The sequence below is a fragment of the Saccopteryx bilineata genome, chromosome 6 (genome assembly GCF_036850765.1).
Source record: "Saccopteryx bilineata isolate mSacBil1 chromosome 6, mSacBil1_pri_phased_curated, whole genome shotgun sequence".
Lineage (NCBI taxonomy): Eukaryota > Metazoa > Chordata > Mammalia > Chiroptera > Emballonuridae > Saccopteryx > Saccopteryx bilineata.
In genome coordinates this window covers 190,790,528-190,802,239 of record NC_089495.1, presented here as the reverse complement: position 1 = coordinate 190,802,239, position 11,712 = coordinate 190,790,528, and the positions used below count along the sequence as shown (strand labels likewise).

Here is an 11,712-nt window from a genome sequence, read left to right as displayed (position 1 = left end):
TGTCTCTCCCCGTTTCCAGCTTCAGAAAAATACAAAAAAAAAAAAAAAAAAGTCACAACCCCATGCTTCTCGTAAATGCAAAGTGAACAAAGTTGTCAACTGGACCCCTGATGTTTTGGGTTTTTTTTTCTAATTTTGAAAAAATAGCACTCAGGAAGTGTCTTTTGACATGAAAATAAACAAATTCTGCCTTCCTTTAGTCCAGAGTGACCATCAGAACACATCAGCTTCCGACCCGTCTCGGTGTGACAGCTGCCGCGCCAGCCAAGGCTGGCTTCCTGAGACGGGAGTCTTGGTTACTGGCTGTAAACAGGAAAGGCTACACCAGTGCGTCCCAGTTCTTAGAAGGAATCAACTCATTTCATCCTAGGCTGCATCTGTGCTGGGAAGCTTTGGATAATGTGTGCGGGGTTATCTACCGGGATTCGGTCAGCTCTGTAAATGTTAGCCTGCACTCAGGTTTCTGTGAACATGAACTCTTCTAGACCCCCATGACAACACAGGATTTTTTATTCCATCTACTGATTGGGGCAATCTACACACTTTACAATTCTCCTCAGTGACAAGATCGAGGCTCAGAGCGGAAGTTAGGCAGCATCAGTCTCAAGCAAGAAACAGGCGGGTCCTTCTGCTACGAGACCACCCCCCTCTTCCTCCAGAGATGCTTCAGTCCAGGGGTCAGGCGACTGACTAAACCGGCTCTGAGGTGGGTTTGGTTTTGTTTTCTGGAATGATTAACACATTTTCAAGAATACATCATTTCTCTTAGGGAAAAATAAAATCAACATACATGTAAAAAAAAAAAAAAAAAGAAAGACACTTGAAAAACACTTCTTGACCATTTATAAATATTTTTCTAATTCCAACCGGGGTGCGATATTTTGAGGACAGATAAAAAGCATAAAAATACAGATAAGAAAATAAAATTTAATAACATACTAATTAATTTGGATTTGCTATTATATATTATCAAGCAGCAGTATTTTCATACAATGCAGGAAGACTGGCAAACTTTGGAGACAGACTACATTCAGCAACTAGGCAGGTTTCTGTTGGAAGTGCTACATTTCATTGACTTTCAATGTAGCAAGTGCAAACCTCCACTTAACGAGGTCCTTCTAACACATGTGCAACACACACCTTCGCCACTTAGACATCTTGCTTTCTCCTTCTCTTAGAGGGTTTGGTGGCCTCTTCCCCTCCTGAAAATAGTTCACGAGCACTGACTCTTGGGCGAGCTTCCTTGTGCCATTTGTAACTGACAAAACTTTCTCCAGAGCTGTGGGTTCCTAACATGTTCTCTTGCCTGTTTATGTCTCAAAACGAACGCTTTGGCTTCTCCTTCCTTTGCTGTTTGGTATAGTTGGTTTATGGAAGTAATTCCTATAATATCCGGCTAAGATGTCTTAGAAAAAGAGAGTTTGGGTGCGTGTTACACACACACACACACACACACACACACACACACACACACACACACGTACATATCTACCTACAGGAGTTAGTACTAACAGGAGGCCCTTGTCGCTGACATGATTAGAAGACGAATGGAAAATGCATTAGTCCTTTGTCACCCTAAGCTCAGTGAGGCTGAGCGACTTTGCTATAATAGCAGGAAGGCACTTGGGTAAGACATTCAGATAACTGAGGAAAGGCCAAATTCCCTCATGTGCAAAAAAAATGGCTCCTGGCCAGGGCAAGTGAGAACAAATCATTCCCCGAACGCTTGAACACTTCCCAGGTGACGTCAGGATTGCTGGAGAGAAAGGTTTCCGGGCAAAGCTGCTTGTTTAAAGAACTTTTTAGTAGGAAGAACCTTGCATCCCTGAAGCTTTGCAGCAGCGGTCCCCTTCTTACTGGCATTCTGTGTAAAAGCATTTTTGCTGAACTTTGTGCATGGGTGGGTGGAGGAGAAGGCCCCTTGTTGTTGGGGGGTGGGGGGATGAATGCTAGATCTCGAGCAAAAGGTCACAGACAGGAGGGTGCAAAGGCCCCAGCCTGGGCATTCTGTCCTGTAGCTGGGGCACTGCACACGCCAGGCCATCGTCGCCAAGTCCTGCGCTCCTGTCCGGCTCTTGGGCAGGTTTCACCTTTGCGTAACCTTGAGGAAAAGTCAGCACTCAGAAAACCCACTGTGGGCCCTTCACTGCTGGGATTCTCTTCTGAGGCTTTCTGCCCAGCAGATGTGATGTGAAGCCCTGGAGTACAGACTCGCGCAGGGCGCTCGGTGTCCTCACGCTCTGCTCATGACTAGGGAGGCCATGAATGGCGGAAATGAGCCCCCAGCTGCTGCGGGGGTGTCTGCAGTCAATGCAAACAAAACATACCTTTGTGAGAAAAACTCACCTGCTAAGAACTTTGGGAGTTTTGTTTGCAAAAATTGCACTGGAGGAAGCCTTGGGTGCGCTCGGTGGAGAGAAACAAGGTGGGAGTCACACATGCCACACTACCGGCCCATCTAAGGGACATGCCCCCGTGGGAGGACCTGCTCCTGTTCGGGTGAGTCCCGTGCTGAACAAGGCAGTTGACATAGAGGGGTCTTTGGGGCCGGGCTTCCAATGGATTCAGGTCAAAATAATCAGTGACCTTTTAGGGCCGAATCTTGAGCTTGAGTGTCCTTGCACTTTGTGTCTGGGCCAGAGAGAGGGACTTCAGCTGTCTCCCCCTGCTATGGGGAACTCACTCACAGAAACCCTTCACAACCACTTTATAACAGAAATACCTATATATTTGTGGGGAGGGGGGACTGCTTTAGCCCTCTGCCATTCCTTCTGAAAGTTCAATGTACATGCTTGAAATCCTTTTTAAACTACGGGAAAAGCACTTTGGCTGTTAGAAAGAAAGCGGCAACGTCAAAAAGCCGTTTGGGTTGTGGGCTGCAGTGACAGCTCGCCCTGCAGCCTGGTTACCTTCTCCAGTCTGCAGCCACACGCTGCAGGGGGGTGGGGGGGTGAGCAGCTGGCCAAGGAGGCCCCACCTCCAGCCACCTTGGCCAGCTATTTGAAACGGTGGGGGGGGGGGAAGTGTATACATGTCATAACTTAATACTGAGAAGTTTTAACAGGTGATCTCGTATGAACCAGTTTTGCTCCAGAATGAGAAATGAAACGTGTTCCTGGTGGCCCTGCTGTGGCATGAACAGGTGGTCCCTAAGGATGATGGTCTCGGCTTTTCCATGTTTCTTCAAGCCCGTAAGCTGGACTCTAGGGCCACATTCCTTTGCTCACTCGCTTTCGGAGCTGGGAGAAAGCAGGGGGCTGGGGCTCAATCACAGGGCTGTGTCTTCCGTCCCTCACCTGGCTGGTGTCCCGGGCTCCGGTCCACCCCGCTCTCAGGTGCGTTCCAGCATGCTGTCTTCATCAGAATAGGGTTTTGGTCAGCAGGCACTTAAGGTTTGGATGGGACACCATTCAGGTCACCCGAGATGCTCTTTGGGATTTAAAACAACCAAACAAAAATTTAAAGGCAGAGTATTCCCATTGGTGTTTCCAGAGAGAGGTGGCCATCTCCTGAACGGAGAATCGGCTTTCTGCCAGAACGCTGCCCCCCGTGCAGACTCCGGGCTGGAGAGGACAGTCAGGAAGACAGGCGAGGGGCAGCGGAAGGCTCTGAAGGGGCAGGTACAGAAGCTGTCTTGCTAATGGCTTCTTCTACGTCTGATTTCTGGTAGGAGGTCCTGAAAACTCCTTCCTGATGATTTCATTAACTACAAAAGAGGAAGAGAAAGAGAGAGATGGTAGGAGCAAGTGAAAGGGCGCCAAAAACATGGATCAGATTTGCTTCCTAGAACCTAAAATAATCAAGCTCCCCCCCAAAAAAAACCCCACATTTTTGTTCTCTGCGATGATATGTTTGACAGTTTTTAACATAAGAAATGCCTTCCTACTTGTTTTCGGGACAGTATTTTATTTTTATATATGGACTTGTTGGTGAAAGTTGTCCAAATGGTAACTTGAAAACAAAAGCATGGCAGAAGTGGAGTTGGTCTATGTGACATGGTTTCAGTAACTTTCTCTCCTTCTGACCTTTTATTTAATGCTCTCTACTGTAGACCGAACTCCTTCCACTACTACAGCACCCAGAAAATCTCTCCTGCATGGCTAACACATAGTTCCTTGGTCCACAAAACATACAGCTCTCAAAAAGGGGGCCTTAAAAAGTACGTGGGAACATCACAAAGATTAGCCACCATGTGAAAGTAATGTCTACTTCTTTCAGCATAACCAGGAATCCCGCCCCCCCCCACACACACACACATATTGTGAGTCTTCTAAAACAGAAGGTGTCCTCAGAGGGGCCCTGGCAAATTTGGTCACCTCTTTCCCCAGAAGGATGTGTGGCATTCCTAGCAGGGGACCCAACAACATAATGCCAGCCACTGGCATCAAGGAGCTAGCCAGCCTCTCTCGTCTTGGCCACTTCTCTAGGACACTAGTCCCTGGACTCAAGGCAGGAAGGACTGAAGACTATGGATCCTGTGAAAAGGTTTCCTTCAATATTCTTAGAAAGCATGCAGCTGCCATCAACGGCGGCCCAGAAATAGGATATGCAACTGCCCTAGGGTGTGCGCGCACCTTCGGTTTGGCAGAATTGCGTTGACTGGTTCCATGGGAGGCAGAAGAGAGGCAGACCCCTTTGGGGTCCTGTCTCCCCTCTCCTGGTTCTGACACTGAATTCTCCCCACAGCCTCCTCCTATTTTCTTTTCTCATCTTAGTTTTCCCTAGAGTTAGATAGAAAATTCACAGTGTGGGTTCACTGTTGAGATTTTCTCCAAGTCTCTCCCTTGTTCAAGTTGAGTCCTCCTAGGTCAGGGGTTGGGAACTTTTTTGGCTGAGAGAGCCATAAATGCCATATATTTTAAAATGTAATTCCATGAGAGCCATACAACGACCCGTGTAAGTTACACATTATCCAATAAAAATTTGGTGTCCCGGAGGACAGCTGTGATTGGTTCCAGCCACCCGCAACCATGAACAGGAGTGGTAGGAAATGGATTGTAATACATGAGAATGTTTTATATATATATATATGTATATATATTTTAAATTTTTATTTATTTATTCATTTTAGAGAGGAGAGAGAGACAGGGGGGAGGAGCTGGAAGCATCAACTCCCATATGTGCCTTGACCAGGTAAGCCCAGGGTTTCAAACCGGCGACCTCAGCATTTCCAGGTCGATGCTTTATCCACTGCACCACCACAGGTCAGGCTATTTTATATTTTTAATGTTATTACTTTTTTAATTAAAGATTTGTCTGCGAGCCAGATGCAGCCATCAAAAGAGCCACATCTGGCTGGCGAGCCATAGGTTCCTGACCCCTGTCCTAGGTCCACGTTGCTTTTCCCAGGAAGACCCCTGCCTGGATGAGTCCTTAACCCTCATAATAAAAGGAGAGCAAATATAAACTGGTTTAGGGCTAGACCAGCCAAGTGTGACTCTTGGCTCCCTCACTAAACTGGCCGTGTGACTTTACCTCTCTGTGCCTCGGTTTTCTCATCTGTAAAGTGGGAATCACAATAGTGTGTGGCCTTCAGGGCTGTTGTGGGGATGTATATACAAGCTCCCACCACACGCAGGAGCCCCCCCCCCCACTCCTGCCTGTAACCCGTAGCTACGATGGTCAGTGATACCGCCGTACTCTGTGCTGGACTCTGGACTCAGTGCTCTGTTTTGTGCCAAAAACCAGGCACGCTGAGAATGCGTGCAACGTGAGAGGTCGGTTTACGGAGCCTGAGGGTCAGGGTTAGAATCCCTCCTCTGCCGCTCTCTCGCTTGCGGAACCCTGCCCGAGTGACAGGACACTTCTGTGCCTCAGTTTCCCCACCTGTAAAATGTCTATAAAAATGTTATCCTCCTTCTAGTGTTGTTGAGGAACTTGAATGAGATAATACAAGTGACAAAGTTATCGCAGTGCCCAGTGTCTAGCAGGTGTTGGTTCACAGGGTAGGACGTGTGTATGTGATGTGCATGGATATATTTGACTATGTTAATGTCTGAGAATGTATTAGAATATCAAGCATTTCCAAATTGTGGAAAGGGATCCATGATTGGGAACTCAGAGGATCAATTGACAGCTTCAGCTAACCAGCATTTTTGGGCACTTGCTGTGTGTGAGGTACCAGCACACTCCTGGGGGCCCTGAACCAGGAGCCAATGGCGAGGGGCCGCCCGGCCCCGCCCCCTGAGCCCTGCTGGGGGCCTGCGCGGAGCCCTCCACGCACCAGGCCAAGCGGTGAGGCCCGGGAAAGCAGAACGCTGGGGGAGGTGGGGTCAGAGCAACTTCGGTGAAGCTTTTCAAAGCCCGGATTCTAAAGGGCTTCCTGTTTTCTCAACCTAGGAAACGAGACGAGTCGTTCCTTAGTAGAAATTTTCCACAGCCGTGGCTTTCTAAAAATAGCCGGTGGGCAGAGAGGTTGTCATCAGGGTCCTCACCGAAGGGTCTTTTCCCTTGTCAGACAGAACACAGGGGCTTGGACAGGGGATGGAAGTTGGGAGACAGAAGCGGTTTTCCCCTCCTGCTTTCTGAAAGCCACTTTCAGGTAGAAGCTAAGAGTTGCATCTGGGAAGTTCAGCGAGAGCTGTGTGCACTGACTGAGACTTCCCCAAGGCGGTGGGCGGCTGTGTATCGGGGCCCACTCGGACCCCAATGGAACCTCCCTGGGGAGAGGAACCTTCTCCTTCTGAAACCTCAGTGCTTGCTCCCCTGGCTGTGAATGGGGAGAAAGTTCTAGAGCAGAAAAGCTAGCTGGGTGGTGGCAACCACTGTGCGGACACATGAGTCTGAACCTAGGGTCCCAGAGCGCTGAGAGGCGGGTGGGTCACTGCAGGACCACTTCCTCCTACTCGTGTCTCCTGCCTGCAGGAGGTCCCACCTTTGCAGCCACAGTTATTCAGATGGAAGGGAAAAGACAAAGGGAGATGTCATTGCCCCTTCCCTCAGTCCCATGTGCACCTGCTATCTCTGCCTTTTGGGAGGAGCCCCCCGCCCCTGCCCTGGCCCTGTTGTCACCTCATCTCACATTTTTAGTCTCACTCCCTCACTCTGAAGCCCTCTATGTACTTAAAGTCTCCCTTATCCAAACACGCTGCTCTGAGCCTGGCCTCCTCCCGCTTCCCTACAGACCTTGTGACAGGGTCCCTGCTGCTGCTGTGACCTCACCTCTTGCAGCCCTCCCCCGCACTGCATGTCAACCACACCGGCTTCCTGTACTCTATGCTCGCTCGGTATGCCCAACTCCTGCGTCAGAGCCGCTGTCCTGGCTGGTCTGCCCATCGCCTCTAATGCTTTTCTTCCTCACTTCATTCAAGGCTCTGCCTGAACAGTCTCTCTGGGCAGCTTGCCCGAGTGGCGGTCTGCACTGCCCACCGCTCATTGTGAGTCCCCTTATCCCCTCCAGTTATCAGTTCCTGGTACTTCTCTAGTGCTTTGCTTCTGTTCTTGTCACCCACTGTATCCCTAGTTCTTTATCCAAGCCTTGGTACATAGGAAGCACTCACTAACGTTTATTAAGGAATGAGAACAGGGAAGCTTAGACAGGGGACAAGGGGTCACACTGCGCTTTGCTCCCCCCAGGACTGACTCTGAGGTCTCAGTCCTGAACCACTTTTCTCTGTCATTGTCCTCAGCACTTCATTCATTCAATAAACGTTTGGAGAATCTGTCCTATGCCAACCTTTCCTCCCATCTCTTCCCAAACTGGCCACATGCAATTCTCTGACTAGCCCCTCTCATCCAAATCCTAACTTTTCTCCTGTTCCAGTCCCTACAGGCCATCCTGCATTCCTTCCATGGGCCCTCCCTCCGGAAGCAGGTACAGTTGACCCTGAACAACACCAGTGCTAAGAGCACTGACCCCCAACTCCTGTGCAGGTGAAAATGCACATGTAACTTCTGATTCTCCCCAAAGTTATCTAACGGTCTGCTGCTGATGAGAAGCCTTACTGAATAACATAGTCAATGAACATTTTGTAAGTTGAATGTATTAGAGACTCTATTCGTATAATAAAGTAAGCTAGAGAAAAATGTTAGGAAAATCATAAGGAAGAGAAGATGCATTTACAGTATTTATTGAAAAGGAAATCCTCAGAGAAGTAGACCCATGCAGTTCAAACCTGTGTTATTCAAGGGTCAGCTGTACTGAATTCTCAAAAATGCTTTGCTTGCCCACCTCTGCCAGGTCATTGGAGTCACCTGTATCCTCATTGTATGGGGCATAGCACCAAGCACACAGCAGGTGCCTAATGCATGTATCTTAGCCCACCACGAGGCCCCTACACCATCAGCCTAGGTCACTTGGTTTAGGGAAGCTGATTTTCCTTTGTCATCCAATTGACAAAAGGGTTGCTGGCATCCAAAAAAGTTGCCTGAAGCCTTTTCTCTACAAAAGAATATATAAGCCATTCACATTTATTGAGGGCTGTGTGCCAGGCACTGTCCCAAGGGCTCCTCACGCCAAACCTAGTAATACAGTCATGCCTGTTTTACAGATGGGGAAACAGAGACAGGCAGTCCCTTGTCATAGCAGGTAAAGAAAAGGGATGGGATTGGAACCCCAGCCCCATTTTAGGAACATGTCCACTATACGGCAGGTGGTACAGAGACTGTGCTATTAAGCGCACTAGTCATCCTCTTTCTTACAGGGCCCCGGAGTCCTCAGCGTCTTTTGTGTGAGTCAACAGCAGAGGAAGCCATGTGCCGAGTGGTTAAGGTGGTCACCGAGTCTCACTTTCTCAGACCAGAATGGAGGTCAGTGGTGTTGGAGCTCCCACAAGCACCCTGACCTTTGCGCACCCTTCGTGAGCGGCATCATGATGAAAACACTGGTGTGGAACGTGTCTATGACCTTGGGGTGATGCTGAGCCTAGCACTTAAGGCTGAAGCCAGAAAGGAAATGATGGACAGATGTAAGTACATTAAAAAGTATACACTTTCCTTTTTAAAACTCCAAATATTTTCAGTGTATGACAAAAAAGCCATTCATATATAAAGAGGTGTTACAAATCAACAAGAAAATATAACTATTCTAATAAATGGCTGTAGACATGTATGAGAGGCCACCACATTTTTTCTGTAAAGGGCTTGATAAAAATATTTTTAAGGGGCCCTTCAATTCCTCTGCTCGGCTGGTACAGCAGGAAAGCTGCCACAGAAAATATGTGAGCAAATGGGCATGGCTGTGTGCCAATAAAACTTTATTTATAAAACCAGGCCAGGGGCTAGATTTGGCCTCAGATGTAAATTAATGACCCCTAGAATATACCAATGGCAAAGGAAAACAGTATTTTCTTCACCTACTTTTTGGGGGTGGCAATCTGGGGAAGCCAGTGCCTCTTCCTGGTAATGTTCATCAGACAGTTTTCCAGGTTGACTTAATGTTAAATTTCTAAAAACTGAAATGATTCCTGTTAGCATCCCACCGTGCCCCAGGAATTTTCTGGAAGGCCCCGACACCTCATGCTGGCTCTCTTTTTTTCAGCTGAGCTCAGAGGTTCTCAGACTTCCGTGTGCACGGGAATGGCCGCTCGGGGTTGCAGACAGAAAACCACACACATACACTTTTAGGTACCAGTAAAGAGACTTTCAATGGTAATTTTGACTCTCTAGGCCTTTCCCCCTCAACTGCTGACTTTGGAACTTAATCCCCTGAGAAAGAAGCAACAGGAAGGGAGTGGATAGACCCCATCCTGCTTCTCTCCCAAACCTCAAGCATGTTCTCTAAAATCTGGTTAGACACGTGAGTACCCATGAGAGCCTGGGGCTGGCCACAAAGGCCACGGCCAGAAAGACACTGTAGCTTGGATGGGAATCGAGGAGGCTGCAGGCTCTGGGCCAAATCAAAGAGAGTGAGAGCCAACGGGGGTGCAACCCCGCCCGCCGCCCTTCTCCGGCAAGGCCTCCCGAATTCACTCCTGAAACACAGGCTGGGGGCAAGATGAGATGGTGGGGCCGGAAGACACGTGACATGTCCTCTTGTCCCAGCTGCTCGTGGGGAAAGCAGCTCCGAAAGCCAGGAGTGAGCTCCAGGGCCTAAGCTGTTCCCTGCGCACCTGGCCTGTTCCCCCTGCAGCCTGTGGGAAGGGGGCCACTGGCCTTGGGTCTTCCCCTGTGACTCTGGTTTCAAAAATGAAATGATTTGTCTCCTACCAGTCATCTCTGCATGCTCTGGGGACGCTCAGGAACTTAGCTTTCCCAAGGGACCAGGCCAGACTTTAGAGGCTCAGTGACAAGGACCAAAACACCCTTGCTAAGCCTGGAGCCCACGGCCATGGGTGGGGTCTGAGGAGAAGCTACCCCAGTGGGGGATCCCCTCGGAGGCCATGCAGCTCAGACCGGCTGGCCCCAGTTCCCCGGCCCCTGCGAGGTCAGGAGCATTGCCAAGTTCAAACGCTAGGGAGGGAAGAAGCACGTTTTCAAAGGCCTGTTTGTGACTTCTCTAAGTGCCTACACTCTCAGCACTGAGAGAGTGCAGTTGCATTTTTATCATCCTGACTCCTCAGATGCCAAAGCCTTCAGGAGGGAGCCCGGCACCTGGCGGGTACCCAGCAAATGGTCACCGGTGTTTCCGTTGCCTTTGCCTGTTGACAGTGTTTGATAGTCATGGTTGAGAATGTGCCAGAGAAAGGGCCCCTTCTAAGGGTTCACGTTGCCTTTGGAAAGTGGTATCTCAGTGGGTCCCACCCTCTGGGGGACGGGGTTCTGGAATGTCACCTTCATTGTGTGTGTGCTAGTAAACATGGCATCTGAGGGCTATTTTTACTGTGTTTTCAGAGTGGGCCATCGAGGCGGTGCTGCTGAGGACAGCGGGGCCTGGCCTGTGGTATAATGAACCCACTTTCACTGACATAGGGACCATTCAAAAGCCACAGCCCAGCGAGCAGGTGTGGAGCCCACCAGTGCTGAGGCTGGCTGACTCCAGGCAAGTGCTTACCACACACGGGGCCCTGCGTCTGATCAGAAGGGGCAGAGGCTTAAGTAACAGCAGTTGCATCTGGAGGCTGAGGCACAGAGAGGTAAAAAAAAAACAAAATGTGGACTCTACACCCACAAAGCCTCCTGCCACCTGCACTATGAAGCCTGCTGGCTACCAGGCTCTTCTGCGCAGGCCCAGAGTCCAAAGTCGATTGAGTGGAAGCTCAATGAGCGGCTGTGCTGAGCTCAGCGGGAAAACCATGGCTAGACCAAGCAGCCAGTTAAACTGATGAGGTCTAGACTGGAAATGGCCTAAGCGTGGTCAGCTTCGAGAGAAGTTTCCTGGGGTTTCTCAACTCCCTGCCCTCTGTCTCTCCCCACCGCAGAACGCCCCGCCACCGACGGAGAGCCGGCCGGCCCGGAGACACCGAGCAGAGCGGACAACACGCAGAAGGAGGTGGTACATACAGTGCGAGAGCAGTTTTCAGTGGGCACATGCCATGGCTGCATCCTCCCTGGGACAGAGCGATGGGGCCCCCGGGACAGCATGCAAATCCCAGAGCCTCGTCCCCGCCTTCCCGCCCCTACCTTGAGCTCCAGCCTCACAGACCCGGAGAATCCCCGGCGGACCCCCAGGGGGACCCCATCACGAAGTGGCAGGGCCCAGCCCTGAAGAGCAGGAAATGGGGTCTGTGAGGTTGGACTTCAGGCTGTAACGTTTTCTTTTACTAAGAAACAAACAAACAAACAAAAAAAAGTCCAGGAAACACCCAGCTGGAAAACAAAAGGAGAGGCAGAAGA

General features: G+C 49.8%; 1 protein-coding gene across 2 annotated transcripts in view; it reads right to left on the bottom strand.

Moving 5' to 3' along the window:
• Nucleotides 1–407: 407 nt before the first annotated feature.
• Nucleotides 408–11,712, bottom strand: part of NFATC2 (nuclear factor of activated T cells 2) — a 143,224-nt gene continuing 131,919 nt past the window's right edge. For both annotated transcript variants that reach the window (XM_066235758.1, XM_066235757.1), the window contains one exon: nucleotides 408–3,706. Coding sequence is in view for 1 of the 2 variants with exons in the window: in XM_066235757.1 (XP_066091854.1) it covers nucleotides 3,651–3,706 (56 nt within the window). In the remaining variant the exon portion in view is untranslated. The remainder of the gene's footprint in view (nucleotides 3,707–11,712) is intronic.